The sequence below is a fragment of the Chinchilla lanigera genome, unplaced genomic scaffold, assembly GCF_000276665.1.
Source record: "Chinchilla lanigera isolate Chin_1 unplaced genomic scaffold, ChiLan1.0 scaffold00031, whole genome shotgun sequence".
NCBI classification, from domain to species: domain Eukaryota; kingdom Metazoa; phylum Chordata; class Mammalia; order Rodentia; family Chinchillidae; genus Chinchilla; species Chinchilla lanigera.
In genome coordinates, this window is record NW_004955432.1 from 1,749,447 (window position 1) to 1,767,684 (window position 18,238).

The window sequence follows — 18,238 nt, forward strand, 5'->3', positions numbered from 1 at the left end:
AAATCTTAAACAGTAGGTGAAGAATTATGGAAAAATAATATAGAGAGGGGGAAAAACCTTGGATTTCTTTACATTTAGAATAGCTTAGAGGAAACACAAGCACTTTTGGAATTGAGCAGTAGTAGAAGTATTAGAATGAGGAGAACAACAAATGACATTTAGTGAATATTTTTATGGCAGCCACAGAATTAAGTAGTAAGCATTTTATATGCTGTGCATATAGGGATATAAAGTGCCATTTAATATAAATAGTTCTCTGTGTGAGGAACTATATTTTTATAGAAGAACATGTTGAAGCTCAGGATTGGTGACTCATTTATGCAGACTACTTGGCAGAGCTGAGAGTCAAACACTACTCTAGATCGTGAACCTGTGGTCTGTCTTACATATATTCATATCATATATGTAACTGTAGTGATGACACACATATGTGCTTAAACCACATTATCTGTAGAGAAGAATATCTTGGATCTTATTTATAGACAATATGAAAAATAATAGATCCTCAGAGAACACTGTGTTAAGTAACATAACAAACATCTTTTCCTATAATATCCTATCCTATGACATTCAGTTGATAGTCTCTGTTGTGGAGTGAACTTCATAAAAATGAAGTTCACTAAATTGTAGCATTGCTTTGTGGTTGACAGTCTAACAAGTTACAGTTTTCTGGTGATCATGTATCATTTGATCATTTGACTAGGGACTGAACTTTTCAAGCTGTCCTGCGTATTCTTCTGAAAACATGGAATGTTAGTAAGGCTGAGGTTATAGACCTTGAGAGTGCTTGGAAATATCTGTTGTATTGTTTGGTCTGGAAAGCCATATATTTTAATTGGTAAGTGAATTAAAGGAAAGACTGATACTCTTTTATGAAAGTTACTATCTTAGTCATGTTCCTTGTCCTTGGGACAGAAATACCAGATACCCACAATTTAAAGGAGGAGAGATTTATTTTCAGTTCACTTTTCAATCCATAGTTGGCTGGTTCCAAGGCAGGCTGGCATGACAGAGGGGCATAGCTGAGGAGAGCTGCTCACAGTTTGGTAGACAGAAAGCAGAGAGATCAAGGGAGGAACTGGGGTGGGAGGTAAAACCCATCCAGGTGACGCTTCCATGACCTGCCTCTTTGGACCAGACCCTACCTCCTAAGAGCAAGGCAAGTGTACGCCCCTATAATCCAGTCACCTTCCACAACCCCACCTATGATTGTATGAGGTTTTAAGGGGACATCTAGATATAAACCATAACACCTACACAAAAGCATATCTGAGTAAAAGACTTTTTGTAATTTGTTAATAGGGTGGGACAGAAATTCCCTTAAATATTAGTTTCAGATCAAATCTAAATGGCAGTTATGACCCCCTAAATACAGTGTTAGGGGGTTGAAGAATAGTGGCCTGTAGTCCACACCCAGCTTTCACATGATTTGGCAAAATAAACTTTGGGAGAGTCCATGGAGAAGCCCGAGTTTCTGGTGTGCTTTGAAAAATTCAGGCGTGACAGTTTTCACCTGTTTCCTACTTGGCAGCAGTCAGCTTTTAGACCAAACTTGTGTTCCTCAGTTTCCCCAGGCCAGGCAGTCAGCTCTTTCTCAGTTCTGTCACCTGCTGGGATCCTGCAGGGCCTATGCTTTTTGACTCTTTGTAGATATGGATATAGAACTGGGCTATTATTATAGGCAGCCTATTAATACCATTTCCAGAGCAAAAATCCAAACTTTTGTAAGTATTAATTTTGGCACCTCGATGGGATTTATGTACACACTATTAGTTAAATCAATGGGTGTATTTAGTCATTCACTGATATTTGAACATTAAATGTTTTTGTGTGATATATTTGAATATATATATGTACATATGTAAGTATGTGTAGGACTTTTACTGTTGAAGTTATAATTAGTATAAATTCTAAATTTACTTATTGCTATTGTTGATGGTTTTTAAAGAAGCTTATTTCTTTAGAAAAAACTTGCCATTTTAAAGTTATAGTCAACCTAAATCAAGAATTTGTGGCTTAATCCTTGCATTGTGTCTTTTTTATCCCTGATAAACTGGTTTGTCAGTACTTAATTTAAAAAGTAAACTTAAAAGTAAATTATGCTTAACTATGTACTAGGTTCAGAATTTTTAGCATTATACTTTTATTTTTAATGCCCTTTTTATATGTTTAACAACCACACCTTTTAATATTTTCCTTAACTGTTTTATTCTTTAGTTAGAATAGATTCTTAGCATATTGAGAGTTTACCGTTTTTCTGTAATGTTATTAATATCCTTTAATCCCAGAAGAATGACTTGGTGCAGCAGACTTCTTTTAGGTTTCTCTAAAGTTAAGGAGATTTTCAGTATTTAAAATATTCTTGAGATTTTATTATAAGCATTTTGGCAAACTTTTTTACTCTGCTATCAATAAGTTACAGTTCTAGCCTGTATTGCCTATCTTTTGCTGAAATTAACATATTTAAACTTTAATTTTAAATTAACTTCTTCCATAAAGAAAGTATACTATGAGAAATAACTAAGTACATAGTAACACTAGCAGAATGTCATGGCTATTCTACCAGTGATTCCTAGTATCTGGCCTCAGGATCCAAGGCTGTTCTCTTTCAGCTACAGTTTGGTGTTACCTGTGGTTGTTGTCTTACTCAGCTTAAATGTTGAGTCCTGTGAGTAGCTGAGTGTTGTAAGATATTGGGAGGGATTTTAAGGTTTTTCCAATTAGTGTACATTTTGTTGGACTGATTGCAGGAGAACATAAGGTGCAAATATTCCCTCCTTTCCCACCACAGAAGAGGGGGATTCTATAGAAGTGTGAGCCAACTAACCAACAGTGGCAGTTTTGCCAAATTCCCAGCTATATAGTTTTAAAATATATCCTTATGTTATCTCTGACTTTTCAGATCTTTATCACTTCTAATAATGCCAGTACTATACATACAAAGTATTTGTCTAACAGCAAACCAAGTAAAAATCCATACCTTTTCTATGTGGAAAGGTCTAAAGACATTTTAGATTTTCTCCCTCTCCCTGACTTCTTTTTTCCCTTCCTTCCTTTGTTCCTCCTATTAAACAATGGTTGTATTCTACATGGTTATGTTTTAGAACTCAGATTTTGATATTTATTTTTATCTACTTTGTTATGAACTGATACTTTTTTATACATAAAACGTAGAGAAATGATCTTTTTAAAGAATTTTTTTTATCATTTTTACTTTTTCATTCCAAATTTATATTGGAGAAAGTTGTTTGCTAATAACATTTAATAATTAATTTAGTCAAATTTTTCTTATGATTTCAGGACAAAAATTGCCCAAGATATTGAGAGGCTAATATATCAGAGTGACATCATAGATCGAGTGGTATATGACTTAGATAACCCAAAGTAAGTCTGATTTTTAATAAACATTTTATTTTAAAGTAAAATTACAGTGTTACATATTTATAAAAAGATGGAAAAATTATAGTTAAGTTTCACATACTTTTACCTTACTATGTTTTCATCCTTTGACAGGGAAATACAATGGAAAATCATGTTTGTTTATTTAAATTGAATATATCACAAATTTTTCTTTGTTTTTAGGTGAATTTTAATGATTATTATGGCTTCTGTCTAGATGTCTACCCAAAGCCTCATACAGTCATAAGTGGGGCTTTTTCAAAGGTGGCTGAACTAGAATGTTTGATTGATTCATGGTACAATGCTAAGATTAAGGGTACTAGGATTAAGGGTGTGTAATTACTAAATTAGTTTACTCATTGGTTTGGCACTGCCCTAATCCCAGCAGCCTGGGTACAATATAAGAGACAGAAAGAGTCTTGTCTTTCCCCTTGCTTGCTTGCTTTTGCTAATTTCTGCTTGCCATGAACTGGTTCTATTCTGTGATACCTCTCTGCCTTGGAGCCAGCTGATTGTGGACTAAAACCTCTACAAACTGTGAGATAAAAAAACCTTTCCTCCTTTAAGCTATGCATGTTGGATATTTTTTCTCAGCAGTGAGAGAAAAGTAACCAAAACAGATTTTGGTACCAGAGAAATGAGGTTGTTGCTGTGACTAAACCTGACCAGGTGGTTTAGGAGCCTTTGGGAATGGCTTGTGAGAAAAGGAAGGGGTAGAAAAAGTTTGGAGATGCTGGCTGAAAAAGTAGGGCTGAACTTAATGGGATGTTCTGGTCAGAGCTCAGAAAACCAGAAGATGGATAGAAATGATGCCAATAAAAACCAGGCTCAGGAGGTTTCTACTGGGAAGAAGGGACTGAATTGCCTGTGGACTCCAGAACATGTGTATTATGGCTTGGCAGAAAGTTTGCATTTTGCTCATGTCCAGAGACTTTGCCTGAGATTGAGATTAAGGGCAGCAGACTAATTAATTTTGCAGAGGAAATTTCAAGGCAGTCTAATGTTCAGATGGTGGTGTGGCTATTATTAGGGATTTTTAGCCAGATTAATGTTGAGAATCAAGAGCAAAAAGCTCAGCATAGTGATTCAAAATATTGTGAGTTTGGCCAGAAGGGAAATGCCAGTAAAGTTGCGGCCTGCAGAGAGGAAACAGAGGAAAAATAGGTTGCTGAAAAGACTACCAAGGAAAAGCCAAGTGTTTTAGAAGACAACAGGAAAAATGGCCTGAGGACATTACAAGAACCAACAGGATTCCAGCCCTTGCAGCCTCACAGTTGCAAAGGTGAAAGAATTTGCTTTGAGATCAGAGCCCCAGAGCACCACCAGAATGGCAGTGGCCTAGAAAATATGTTCCTCCAAATTGGATTCAGACGGCCCAGTGATCCAGGCACTCAACTCCTACAGCCATGAGAAACAGAAACCTGGCTACTTTTCCTGCTGGCAGCAGACCTTGACATCATCCATGTGGTGCTGGTTTTGGATGCATGCAGAATGCAAGAGTTGTGGGGTCAGGAAGGCTTCCATCCAGAGTTTAGAAGAAGGCCTGATAAGCCAGGCAGTGTGTGCATGCCCCTGAGAGGGCAGTGTGTAAAGCTGTGAGTGTGCAGCTGTAGCTGCATTAGAGATCCAGAAGTTTGGAGAAGCCAGGAACTTGGATCATCAGAGGAAAACTACAAGGAGGGAGTAGATCCAGCCCCAGAGAGAAGCCATGGGAGGTACAACCACTTGCAGTGCCATAGAGGTAGAGCCATCCAAGCCCTTTGGAGTTCCTATAATGCCACCGATCACTTCGGATGCTGGATGTGGAGCTATAGGACTTAATGTTTGCCCTGCTGGATTTTGGACTTGCTTTGGTCCCATTCCTTTGTATCCCCCTTTTTATATCTTTTGGAATGGTAGTGTTTATCTTGTGTCATTGTATGTTGAAGTATTTAACTTTATTTTCATCTGTATAGGGGCTCACAGCTAAGAGTTTGCCTTAAATCTCAGAGGAGTCTTTCGACTTGGACTTTTCAGCAATGCTGAAACTGTTACGGCTTTGACAACTGTTGGAAATGGATTGAATGCTGTTTGCATAAAGGGATGTGCATGAGTCTTTTGGAGGCCAGGGATAGAATGTTACGGTTTATGTCTAGATGTACCTGGAAAGTCTAATGCAATCACAGATGGGGCTTTTTCAGAGCTGGCTGAATCTACAGTATTTGATTGATTCATGGTGCAATGCTAGGATTAAGGGTGTGTAATTACTAAATCAGTCCACTGGTTGGTTTGGCACTGCCCTGATCCCAGTACCTGGATACAATATGAGGGACAGAAGGAGTCTTGTCTTTCCTCTTGCTTGCTTGCTTTTGCTGGCTTCTGCTTGCTGTGAACTGTTTCTGTTGTGTGATGCCCCTCTGGCAAGCTACCCTGCCTTGTAGCCAGCTGATTGTGGACTAAAACCTCTATAAACTGTGAGCTAAATAAACCTTTCCTCCCTTAACTTGTGAGTGTTGGATGTTTTGTCTCAGTAAGACTATGACTATAAATTAATGCTGAACTTCTAAAAAACTGATAATACCTCCATTTAAAAGAGTTGGAGATTGCACATGAAATACTGACCTATCTTGAAAGGCTGAGCCTTCATTTTCTGAGGACAAATAATCTCCCCTGAGAAGGACCTGGTTCCCCACACTTATTCCCTCTTATCTTTGCTACTTGAAATCTGTTTGTCACTAAATTACCTGCCTGAACTTTGAAGCTGCTCATGAAACTTTGCACATTAATCACTTAGCATTAATCAATTTTAGGATTTAAATATGAGTAAGTAAAAATTATAAATAATGTGACTATTGTTTAGTCATTTACCCCCTCACATGAGAAAATTCAGTTTACCCTCAGTGCATTTTTCTCTTCTCTCAACATAAAATTTCACATTTTACCAATCATATTTGGAGGAAATAAACAGTTTTAAAAAGGTTCGGTAGTTACATACAAGTAAAAGCTGTGTCGAAACTAATGACTGAATTTAAAATAATATTCTGGGATGAGAGGATGGCTCAGTGGGCCTAGCATGTGCAAAGCCCTGGGTTCAATCCCAGCATTGCAAAGAAAAAAATAAATTTTTGAGGAAATCTACTTCATTATTAAAGAATCTCTCAGTTATTTCATTGTTTTTAATTCTGGGTCAGATAAATGAGCAAATGTGTTACAGAACAGAAACTCAAGAACCCTGAGTGTTGTGTACTATACTGTTTCTACCTGAAATGAATTTAAAGACAATCATTGAGCTTCTTGGACTCTAATTTTCTCCTATTAGAATGTAATCTTCAAAACAGGAATAACTTTTATTACAGTAGAAGAACGAGTAGATGCATCTAGCAGATGCTCAGTAAATACTAGTTAAATAATAAACATGTAAAATGAGTATAATGTTACTTTTTTCATGCTAATTAAATAACAATGTAGCTCTCTTCATTTACCTATAGCTGTGTGGTTAATTAGAATTATTGTTATTTATTAGAGACTATGTGCAGTTCTTAAAAAGAGACTTTTCCTATATGATAATCAGTGTTTTAGAAGTGATATTTGTTCATTGAGGCAAAAGTTCTTACATTAATATAGATGTGAAAACTTAAATTTTAATGTTCTGTAAATGTTAGACCAAGTTTCTAGTTGCTTTTTCTGTGTTTTAAAAATAATGAGTTGATGTGAGAATGATACATTTTTATCTGTAATATAGTTTTTTCACTCGTTTGTTTAAATACAATGTATTTTAATGTACTTAATTTAAAATACTTACTTAGTTACACCATTCCAGAAGAAGGAGATATTTTGAAGTTTAACTCCAAATTTGAATCTGGGAATCTGCGCAAAGTAATTCAAATTAGAAAGTAAGTCACTTAAAATGTTCTCATTTTGTATATGCACAAGTGTTTTCTTAATTTTCATCAGATATCTTTATTTTCCACTTTCAGAAATGAATATGATCTTATTCTTAACTCCGATATAAACAGCAATCATTATCATCAGTGGTTTTACTTTGAAGTCAGTGGAATGCGGCCAGGTGTGGCTTACAGGTTTAACATCATTAACTGTGAAAAGTCCAACAGTCAGTTTAATTATGGTAAGACAGTTTTCTTTCCTAATTGAGAGAGTATGCAGGAATCTTAACTGTAGGACAAAAATTTTGCCGAGAGAACTTTACCAATTAAAAAAAATTTCACTGTACTTTTTTTATTCTTAAAATTCAAATACTTATGCAAAATTTAAATAGGTTAAGTTTTGGTTTGTTGGCAGAGTTACTCTTCTGTAGGCTAGCCCTTTAAATAAAATGTAATGGTTAATCTTATCCATAGTGAATACAATTATAGATTACATATGCTCTAGTGGCTCTCAGATTGATTTTTTTTCATTAGTTTGTTCACATGATATGTTATACTGATTGATTTTAGAATATTGAGTCTCTGGAATAAACTTCAGGGTTGTCATACATGATTGCTAATATTTGGTAAGTTTTGCCTTTTGGGCCTGGGTTGTAGTTGTGGTGGAAAACTTAGCTAGGTTGCCCTAAGCCCTAGGTTTGATCCCTAGAACTACAAAAACAAAACCAAAAAAAAGCTTGTTTTTCAGGAGAGATGTTGGTCTGTAGAATCCCCTTCCTTCCCTCCCCTCCTTCCTTTTTGGTGTCATGATGATAATACTGACCTAGTAAAAAGTGTTCCCTCTCTTTATTTTCTGAAATTCTTTGTGTAGATTTGGTGTTATTTCTTAAAATGCTTGGTAACATTCTCTAGTGAAATCATGTGAGCCTAGACTTAAAATTAAACTATTACTATGTTAATGGTAAAATGTGAAATTTCTCCTTTGTCTTTTAAAATGGAAAATCAATTTAGTAGTACTAGGGTATGCAGATTACCTATTTTAGTTTGAATGAGTTGTAGTTTGTGCTTTTTAAGAATTCATTTATTTATAAATTGTGAATAAGTTATTTGTAGTATTCTTTTATTGCTGTTCTGATGTCTACAGTGTGTGTAGTGACAGTCCTTATTTCGTTCAGGCTATTAATAGTTTGTGTCTTTTCATTCTTTGTGTCAGTCTAGCTGGAGTTGTATCAATTTAACATTTTCAAAGAAGCAACTTTTTGTTGCATTATAATCTGTACTGCTTTCCTCAGGATACTATTTTTAAAAAGTACCATTATTGTACCAGGAAAAATCTTAAGTACATAACTTCATTTAAGGCTTTTGTATTTAGTAGTTTAGTAAGTACAAAATGGAATGTTATTTGGCATCCGTCTTTATAGTCAAACATATCTGTGGAAGACAGTATAATTGTATAAACTTAATATCAGCACTTTAACATTGAGATATCACATTTCAAGTTATTCCATTAACAACAAATTGCTGTGTTAAATATTTTTCTGTCACATAAAGAAAAAACTTACATTGGAGATTGAGGAGAAAATGTATGACAAGTTGTGTGGAATGTATAACAAGCTTTTAAGAACAGAGGCATGAAATGGTATATCATCTGCTTCAAGTAATTTTTGTAAGTTGTTAGTAGCGTGGTGTTAATAGTATAATGATGCTTTTTAAGGGGGCATTTCTGAAAATTAAAGCTTTTAAGATCTGAAGAGGTTGTTCCCAGTTGTCATTGTTTATGTGGAACACAGGAAATAGTATACTCTAGAATTACTTCACATGAATGGGATAAAAGCTTTAGTCAGAGTCATTTATTTGATGTAGTAACTTTAGGAAGATTAGGTAGCAGAACATCTGGCTTAGTATAAACAATTTTTAAAGATTTTTAAATGTTTAGTTATTTAATTTTTAAATGATTTATTCTTTTAAATATGTATAGTATAAAGTATCAATACTTATTGATTTACGTGGAGTGATAGGAATATACCTTTTTTTGTGATTTTAGTATATAACTACTAATGATTGAATGTGGTATTTCTTAGAAACATTTGTTTGTTGAACTTAAGCCTTCATATAACTTCAAAAATTACCTTAATTGAAATTCACTGAAAATATTAACAAAATAAGTAAGGATAGCTAGTGTTTTCCTTAATTAGTTCATAATTGTATGGAACATAGTATTTTCACTAGAGAAAAGAGTGAAGTAAATATAATATTATTTGTATTTTGGGTTCTTCTTAATAGGAAGGTATTAAGACATTTGGGGTTGATGTAATAATAATTATACATGCATTTTATGAAGTATATTCACTTTAAAAATAGTACTCATACCATTTTAAACTTACTGAAAATTTTAAAATTTTAAATTAAAAGTATGCATTTGGAGCTATACTTCTCTATTTAAAAAATCCTGTATTTCCATGTGGTAGATAAAATAATCTCTTCCTTTAGTGTCATTTGAAATTTAAAAATAAATAGAATTTTGTAACTAAGATGAACTTGAATCAATAGGACAGATGGCTGCTATATTTTAAAATTTCTTCTTCTCCTTCTTTTTCTTCTTTGGATAGTCTTGTATGTATGTTGCACATCCCAAACTTGCTTTGTAGAGAACTTGGAAAACAGAATGGTGTTAAGAACAAATTAAAACCACTGAAATAAAAGAAAAGAAAACCATCATCCAGAGATAATGAATTTAACATTTTTTGTTTCATACCATCCTTTTTTATAATGTTGTATATGACTTATATATACACAGCTATAAAATACAGCTGGTAACTATGCCATTTGATATTCTATATTTTAATTACACATTATGTCAACATTTTTTTCTGGTCATTAAATATTCCTCTGAAACAGTGGACATGCTATGAAGGCGCTATAACTTGTTTATCAACGTCTTTTTTTCTCCTACATTTGAATAGTTTCTAATCACTTTCTCTTTTAAATATTGCTGACATGAATATTACTATTCATAAATATGTGTGCAATTATTTAGTTACAGATTTATAGATGTGGAATATATTTGTAGACAAACTATAAAAGCAGTTTTTTCTGATAATAAAATTGTGGATCTTTAATGTGGGCAATTTGGCAAATGAAAGAGTTTAGGAAAGAACTTTTAGGAAGAAAAAGGAAAGACATCTAAAACATCCTTTACACTTTAACATTTACTATCAGTAAGCTTATTTATATTCATAGGATTTTAAAATTAAATTTTTTTATGGATTTGGGATTAAGTATGAAAATTCATTTATAATAATGTATTTTTTACCCCACAATAAATCATGAAAAATTTCCTCACACCATTAAATATTATTCAACAACATCGTTAGTAATCTCTGTAGTATTTTATTCAAGTACAGTAAAATTGCTTAAGTGAGAAAAGATCGGTAAAGATACCTTTTCAACATCAAAATTATAAGCTAAGTTTTTTGTTAATTTCATACTGATTTTCATGTGTGCTTCTGATTATTGCTTTGCCATGAAATCCTCGAAGTAGGATGTTTTGAATATGTGTTGCTGCAGACTAGGGAAAATGTGTGGTACAGTGCTGGTAGAAATGTTCAGCCTTTTTGAAATGCATTTGATAGTATGTTTTTTTTTGTTTGTTTGTTTTTTCCAGTACCAGGAATCGAACTCACGACCTCGTGCTTGCCAGGCAGGCACTGTGCCGCTGAGCTAAATCCCCAGCCCCGCATTTGATAGTATGCCTTCCCTGTGTGTGTTTGACTTTATTCATTTGAATTTATTTTGGTATTTTCTGTGAACTGGAATTTAGCTTAATCCTATTCTTAGCACGTAAGTGGCTGTGGCTCAACTTATTCTTTTACCAAAGAGTTTTAAAGTGTTAGTGAGGAATATATTGAGATATTTGTCAAACAGTTCACATTTATAATTCATTTGCAACTGTGTATCTCACCTACTTCAAAGGAAATATGAGAAACATCTTGGAAAGCATCATACATATGCTGCTTTCTTTTGGCTGTTGGTCAGAAAATGGTCAGCTTTGTTTAGAAATTGGTTGATAAGTTAATGTTTATTTGTTTGATCAGTTTTGCTTGCCTATATCTGGTATTCTGAACAACTACTTTGTTTTTTTTTTTTTTTGTACCAGTACCTTGTGCTTGCCAGGGAGGTGCTTGTGCCACTGAGCTATATCCCTGACTGAACAGCTACTTTGAAGATAACAATATGCAATATAACAACCATCGTTAATTTCCTAACATCTTGTTTTAAAATTCTGTATGGTTTTGTTTTTTATTTTTTTTTCTTTTTAAAATTAATAAAAAGAAATTAGTTGATAAGTTAACCCCATCATTTCTTCATAATTCCTCACTTTTTAAATTATTCTGACCTTTTAGTCATGTTGTATATCTCCTTTGGTCTGAAAATACCATAGTTCTCATATGCTGTGGCTCTAACTATACACTAGCATTTGTTTGTGTTGCTCTAGTACTCCTTTAAAATACATTTTAACTTTCTAATATAGTTTAACATTCTGTATTTTTTCAGAGCAATTTAAAAACTTTATATTTATTTATTTATTTTTTGTGTCTTCTGTTTTACTAATATTTCTGTTTCTTATTAGTACATGTTTGGAGTACATAATGTTTACATTTATCATGGGGGAGCTGGTACATGGACATAGCACATCTTAATTCTTTTTTTGTCCTGTATCTCTTCCATCCCTCCTTGCTCCTTCCATCTTTTGATCCCCTTACCATGTGGAAAAGCTCCATTTCCATGTTTTCCTTTCAGTTCTTTAAAAAAACTCTTTCCTTCCCTTCTACTACCTGCCTTTGTCTTTTGTGCCCTTCCCATTTGAAGAAAATCTTTCTTCTTATTACTGTGTCTTTCACTTTGCTTGTTATTTATATTTTTGGGTTTTCATAGAAGAGAAAAATGTGACATTTAAGCTTGTGTGTCTGATTTATTTCACTCAATGTAGTCTCAAGTTGCATCCATTTACCTACAAATGCTTCAAGTTTATCTTTCTTTGTGGCAGAGTGGTACTCCAGTATGTATAAATACTGTATTTTCTTTATCCATTCATCTGTTTATGGTCATGCCATTTCTAAGATTTAGATATTATAAATAGTGGGGCTATAAACATGAGTATGCCTGTATCACTGTAATATGATGACTTTTAACTTTTGCAGGAAGATACCTGGAAAGGGAATAGCTGAGTTGAGTGGAATTTCTTGTTTTAGTTTTTTGAGGAATTTCTATACTGATTTCCATAGGGTTTTACTAGTTTACATTTCCCCCACCAACAATGTAGAAGGGTTCCTTTTCCCCTACAGCCTCACCAGCATTTATTATTATTTAATTTCTTAATGATAGCCATTCTTCCTAGAGTAAAGTGGTGTCTCAGTTTTGTTTTAATTTGCATTTCTCTGATGGTCAGCGATGTTAAGCTTTTTTTTTTTTTTTAATGTATTTGGCCATTTATACTTCTTCTGAGAAGTGTCTGTTGATTTTCAGTTGCCCATTTTTTGATTGGGTCTGTTTTATTTGGGGGGGGTGATTTTTTTGAGTTCTTTATATATTCCAGATGTTAGTCCTTTTGAAGAGAGAAATTAAAATTTTAAATAAAAGCCTTCCAGGATGCCTGCCAAGACTAAGTGGACATGTCCTGCAGGCCTGATAATAGAACATTTCTTCCTTTGTGTAACTGCTGTTTTTACTGCCTTGGTATAACTGATGACTGCAATGTAGCTTAAGATATTCAAACTCCTTCAGCAACCTGTGATGTCACCCGACCCTCCAATCATATGTGCCAAATCTGCCTATGTACTTGCTTGCTCATTTTCCCTTTAAAGTCCCTGAAACCCCACCGGGCAGGGCTCTGACTCTTTGAGGAGAGATTCTAGTCAGAAGCCCACTGGCATAATAAACTGCCTCTTAAACGTCCTCAGTGCTGTTGTTCTCATGTTTGGTCTGTTTTCTGTAACATTTCTTGTTTCTCTGACTGGGAAAACCATGCTGATCGCTTAGGTCACCAGCTGCGGCCTGGCAGCCAATGCAGGAACCTCCAGGTTCTGTGACAGGAAGGCACACCCTCCAGACCTTTTTTGGAGTTCCCTCACAAGGCTGGGACTGGAGATCCCTGCTTGGCACTTTCATTGGACCTAAAGAGGGGAAAAGGACACAATTGGATTGGGTCTGTGGATAAGGTAAGACCCCTGTGGGGGTGCCCCAGTCAGTCTGTCAGTCAGTCTGTTATTCCTGCCAGATCTGAGCAGAAGTGGAGCCTGATCACTTCTTGTTAGTTGTTAATTAAGGCTGCCCTTAGGGATGTTTAACCTTAGAGGGCCTGCTGAATTGAATGATTATGTAACTGTTAGTGGTGGACGGCAAAGCAGTAGGCTGGTGAAAGGCACTCCAGGACCTGAGAACTGTGGAGTTTGATTGGGCCCACCCTGTGGTTCCATGGATGCCTCTATTAAGGACAGGACGGAGAACCTGCTGACACATCTCCATAGTCCAGATGGTCCCAACACTACCGAGAGGCAAGTGGCCAGGCCAGCAACTGAATGGTTTCTCTCTGAGGAACCCCCCGCCCTTTGTCTGTTGCTGCACTGTTCAAGAGTACACCATATACACCACAGGGAGATAGGATGGGAACTAATTAGTCAAAGCTTACAGTTCTGGAGTATATCTTAAAGACTTTTTTTAAAATACTTTTTCTGGTGATTACAGAGTTAAAGTGAAACCAAATTGGCTCTGTTCTTGTACAAGACTCCCTGAACAAAAACCGCATTCTTCCTGAGGATTTCTCTTTAGCAGATGGATCATCCCTTATTGGCCACCACAGCTGTTGCCAGAACCTACAGTTCCACTAGGCCAGCCCTTCCCTGTCTCACACCTGGCTCTTCTACTCCCAGCCAGCTGGACTGATTCTACCCACCAGTCCTTCTGTTGCCAGCCCTCCACCAGTTCATCTGATACCATGCTGGCGTGCCTCTCCATCCCCAGCTCTGGAGAGTCTAGTCAGTCATTCCCTGCATTCCATCATTGAGTCCCTCCCTACCAGAGCCTTCTGCTTTATAGCTGCCTTTACATACCTACCCTAGTCAGATGGCATCATCTAATGCCCACTTAGAATGATGGTCCGCAGCTCTTTCTGACTCTGTTCAACACTGAGAAGCACTGCCAGATTTCAACAGAAGCTGAGAACTGGTTGGAGGGAAAGTCCCTGCTCTCACTGTTAACCCTGATAGATGGGTAGCTTTAGCCATTCCGAAGGACTGCCCTGCCTGGCATTACAACACACTAGAGGGAAACAAAACAGTCCACAGATACCATCAAGCGCTTCTCAAAGGCAAAGAGGAGGGCAAAAGCCCATCAATATGTCAAAAGTTAACTACTGTTACCCAGAAGCCTGATAAAAGCCCTTCAGACTTGTATGAGAGACTTTGTAAAGCCTCCAGGGTCTACATTCCATTTGATCCTGAGGCCCCAGAAAATCTACAGATGGTAGATGCAGCTTTCATTGCATAAGAAGCACCTGGTTACCATAAGAAAATCCAGTGTGATAGGCCATACCCTCTGATCAGAGACCAATATGCCAGATGAAAGAGCTATGGACGCTAGAAAAATAAATGTCCATTGAGACTAAAAGATCAGATGACAACTCTTTTATTGGTCTGATGGGCTCAGACTAAGCCAGACCAGGCTCCCTTCTTCAGCTACATTACCGGGAACTCACAGTCCACATCCATATGGGGGCCAACCCATGGCAAACTGTTGCTCCTCTGTCAAAAAAAGATTACCGTCACTGGGGCACCTGGGACTCCTGCCTCTCACCCTTTCTACCAGGCACAGACTTACAGCCTGGGACATCAGATTATGCATGAATTCCTCTATGTGCTGGAGTACCCAATTCTATTCCTGGGGAGAGCAATCCTATCTAAGTTAGGGGCCACTATGACCTTCTCTCTGGGACAGTCTGCTTCTCTGTCCCTCCAGGTCCACAATCACATTTCCTATTTGCTGTTATGGTGCCCTGAGAAGGAAAATGGCAGTTGATGGGCATACACAGATAAAACCAACCCCAGAATTCTCAAGACTCTCTTTCCGAGTTTGGGCCATCAACTACCTGCCTCTGATTGTGAAACCATCCCAGGGTAACCTCTATCTGCATCAAGCAGTACTGCATGACATGAGGCTCGACCCCACCAGGCAGGGCTTTGACTCTTTGGGGGAGAGATCCTAGTCAGAAGCCCACCAATGTAATAAGGTGTAGTTTAGGATGTAGTTCTAGACTCAACCTTCTGCATGTATATATCCAGTTTGTGAGCACTGTTTATATTAAAGAGACTATCTTTCCTCCACTGTGTGTTTTTGGCCCCTTTGTCAAGAACCAAATAGCTGAATTGCCTGGGGTTTGTACTTCCTTTGTTCTCTTCCATTGATGTTCATGTCTGTTTTTGTGCCAGTATCATGGTGCTTTTGTCACTGTAGTTTTGTAAAATAACTTCACATCTGGAATTATAATGCCTTCTGCTTTGTTCTTGTTGCCCAAGATTTTTTTTTGCTGCTCTGGGTCTCTTTTAGTTCCATATGAAGTTTTGGATTGTTTTCGCTAATTTTTGAGAAATACTGCTAGTGTATTGATTGGGATTGGGTTAAATCTATGTATCAATTTTGGAAGTATGGCCATTTTGACTATATTGGTTCTCTCTGTCTAGTCCAGGAACATGGAATATATTTCCATCTTGATGGTTTTTATTGTTGAGACAGCTCAGGTTGACCTCAAACTCATTGTGTACCCCAGGCTGGCTACCCTCGAACTCTCAGCAATCCCCTTGTCTCACTCTTCTGAGTGCTGGAACTACAGGCATGTGCTGCCATGGTGTGCCAGTGGCACAACACAAATAGCTGTGCCATCAGTTACTTTTCCATTTTCTGGTGTCTTCTTCAATCTCCATTTTCAGAGTGATGTAGTTCTCGTTAGACTAATTTTTAAGTATTTAGTTTTTCTTGATGCTGTTATGAATAGTATTGGTTTACTAATTTCTTTCTCATTGAGTTCAAGAATTTTATTGATTTTTGCATGTTGGGTTTGTATCCTGCTACACTGCTAAATTTGGTTATTAATTCTAGGACTATTTTCATAAATTTTTTGTGTTTTGTAATAGAGGATCATGTCATCTCAAAATAATGATATTTTGACTTCTTCCTTTATTATACATATCCCTTTTATTTCTTTCTCTTGCCTGATTACTCTTGCTAATGTTTTGAGGACTGTGTTGAATAGGAGTAATGATAGTGGACATAGCATTTATTTCTTGTGCCTGATTTTAGAGAGAAACCTTTGAATTTTTCCCAAGTTTAATTTGACAGCAGTAGGTTGGTCATAAATGGCTCTTATCGTACTGAAATAAAGTCCTTCTATATCTTTTTTTTAAAGGTTTTTATGATGAATGGATTTTTTCAAATGATTTTTCAGGATCTGTTGAGGTGATTGTGTGATTTTTGTCCTTTTACTGTTTATGTGATGAATTACATTTATTGATTTGCACATGTTGAACCATCCTTGCATCCCTGTAATGAAGCCTACTTGGTCATGGCATGTGATCTTTTTGAGGATTTGTTACATCCAGTATCTTTGAGGATTTTTGCATCTATGTTCATTGGAGAGAAGTTCTCTTTCTTAGTTGTCTGGTTTTGGAATTAAGGCAATGCTAGTTTCCAGAAATAACTTTGAAAGTACTCCTTCACTTTCAGTTTAATAAAGAATTTGAGGAAAATTTGCTTTAGATCTTCCCTGAAGTACTGATGGAATTCACCAGTGACTCCATGAGGTTCTGGGTTTTTCTTGGTAAGTGTCTTGGTTACTTTTCTCTCATTGCTGGGACAAAATACCTGATGCCCAAAATAAGGAAGGAAAGGTTTATTTTGCTTACAGTTTGTGGAGGTTTCAGTCCATACTTGGCAGGTTACAAGGCAGAGTGGCACATGGCAGAGGACTACAGCTCATGGTGGCAGAACACAGCAAAAGCAACCTCAGCCGCAAGCAGCCTCTTCCTCTCTCTTACATATGCAAACTGTCCACCCCAGGGCGGGTATAGCTCTCACATCCGTAATCAATCAAACACTAAAAGCCTACCTTATGACCGCATGAGGCTTTGGGGGGACACACAGACACAAACCATAACAGCTTTTTAATTACTGCTTCAACTATATTGGCTGTTACTGAATTATTCAGGGTTTTTAAATCTTCTTGGTTTAGTTTTGATAATTCATATATATCTAGGAATCTATCCATTTCTTCTGAATTCTGGGATTGTAATATAACTTCAAAGTTGTAATTGTAAAGTTGTAGTTGTAATTATTGAAGTTGTAATATAACTTCAAATCTGAGATTGTAATGCCTTCTGCTTTGTTCTTGTTGCCCAAGATTTTCTGGTGTATTTGTGTACCAGGTTTGTGAAAAAAGTTAATTTTTTAAAAATTCCAGCAGTGTCTGTTGTGATTTCACCTTTCATTTCCAGTTGCTTTGATTTGAGATGTTTCTCTTTTTTCTGTTAGATTGGCTAAGGGTTTGTCAATTTTGTTTATTCTCTTGAAGAACTAACTCTTTGGTTTATTGATTCTTTGTAATTTTTTGGTCTCAGTTTCATTGATTTCTGCTCTGATCCTTATTATTTCCTTCTTTGTATTAGCTGTGGATTTAAAGTATTATTTTTCTAGGAACTTGAGGTGCATTGTTAGGTTATTTATTTTGACTTGCTCCATTTTTCTGATGTGGGCATTCACAGCTATAAACTTCTCTTAGTACTGCCTGCATTGTATACCATAAATTCTGGTATGTTGTACTGGTGCTAATATTTAGTTTGAGAAACTGATTTCTTCCTATAACACATTGTTTATTTATGAGTGTATTGTTTAGTTTCAGTGTTAACATTCATAATTTCTGTGTTTTCTTT

At 36.1% G+C, this 18,238-nt stretch overlaps 1 protein-coding gene across 7 annotated transcripts in view; it reads left to right on the forward strand.

Annotated features, from left to right (window-relative positions):
• The window catches only part of Agtpbp1 (ATP/GTP binding protein 1), a 187,408-nt gene that overhangs the window by 120,481 nt on the left and 48,689 nt on the right, over positions 1-18,238 (forward strand). For 6 of the 7 annotated variants that reach the window (XR_261503.2, XM_013516037.1, XM_005387930.2 and 3 more), the window contains 3 exons: positions 3,301-3,384; positions 7,185-7,271; positions 7,356-7,504. Coding sequence is in view for 6 of the 7 variants with exons in the window: in XM_013516037.1 (XP_013371491.1) it covers positions 3,301-3,384; positions 7,185-7,271; positions 7,356-7,504 (320 nt within the window). In the remaining variant the exon portion in view is untranslated. The remainder of the gene's footprint in view (positions 1-3,300; positions 3,385-7,184; positions 7,272-7,355; positions 7,505-18,238) is intronic. The other variant, XM_005387929.2, reaches the window with a different exon arrangement.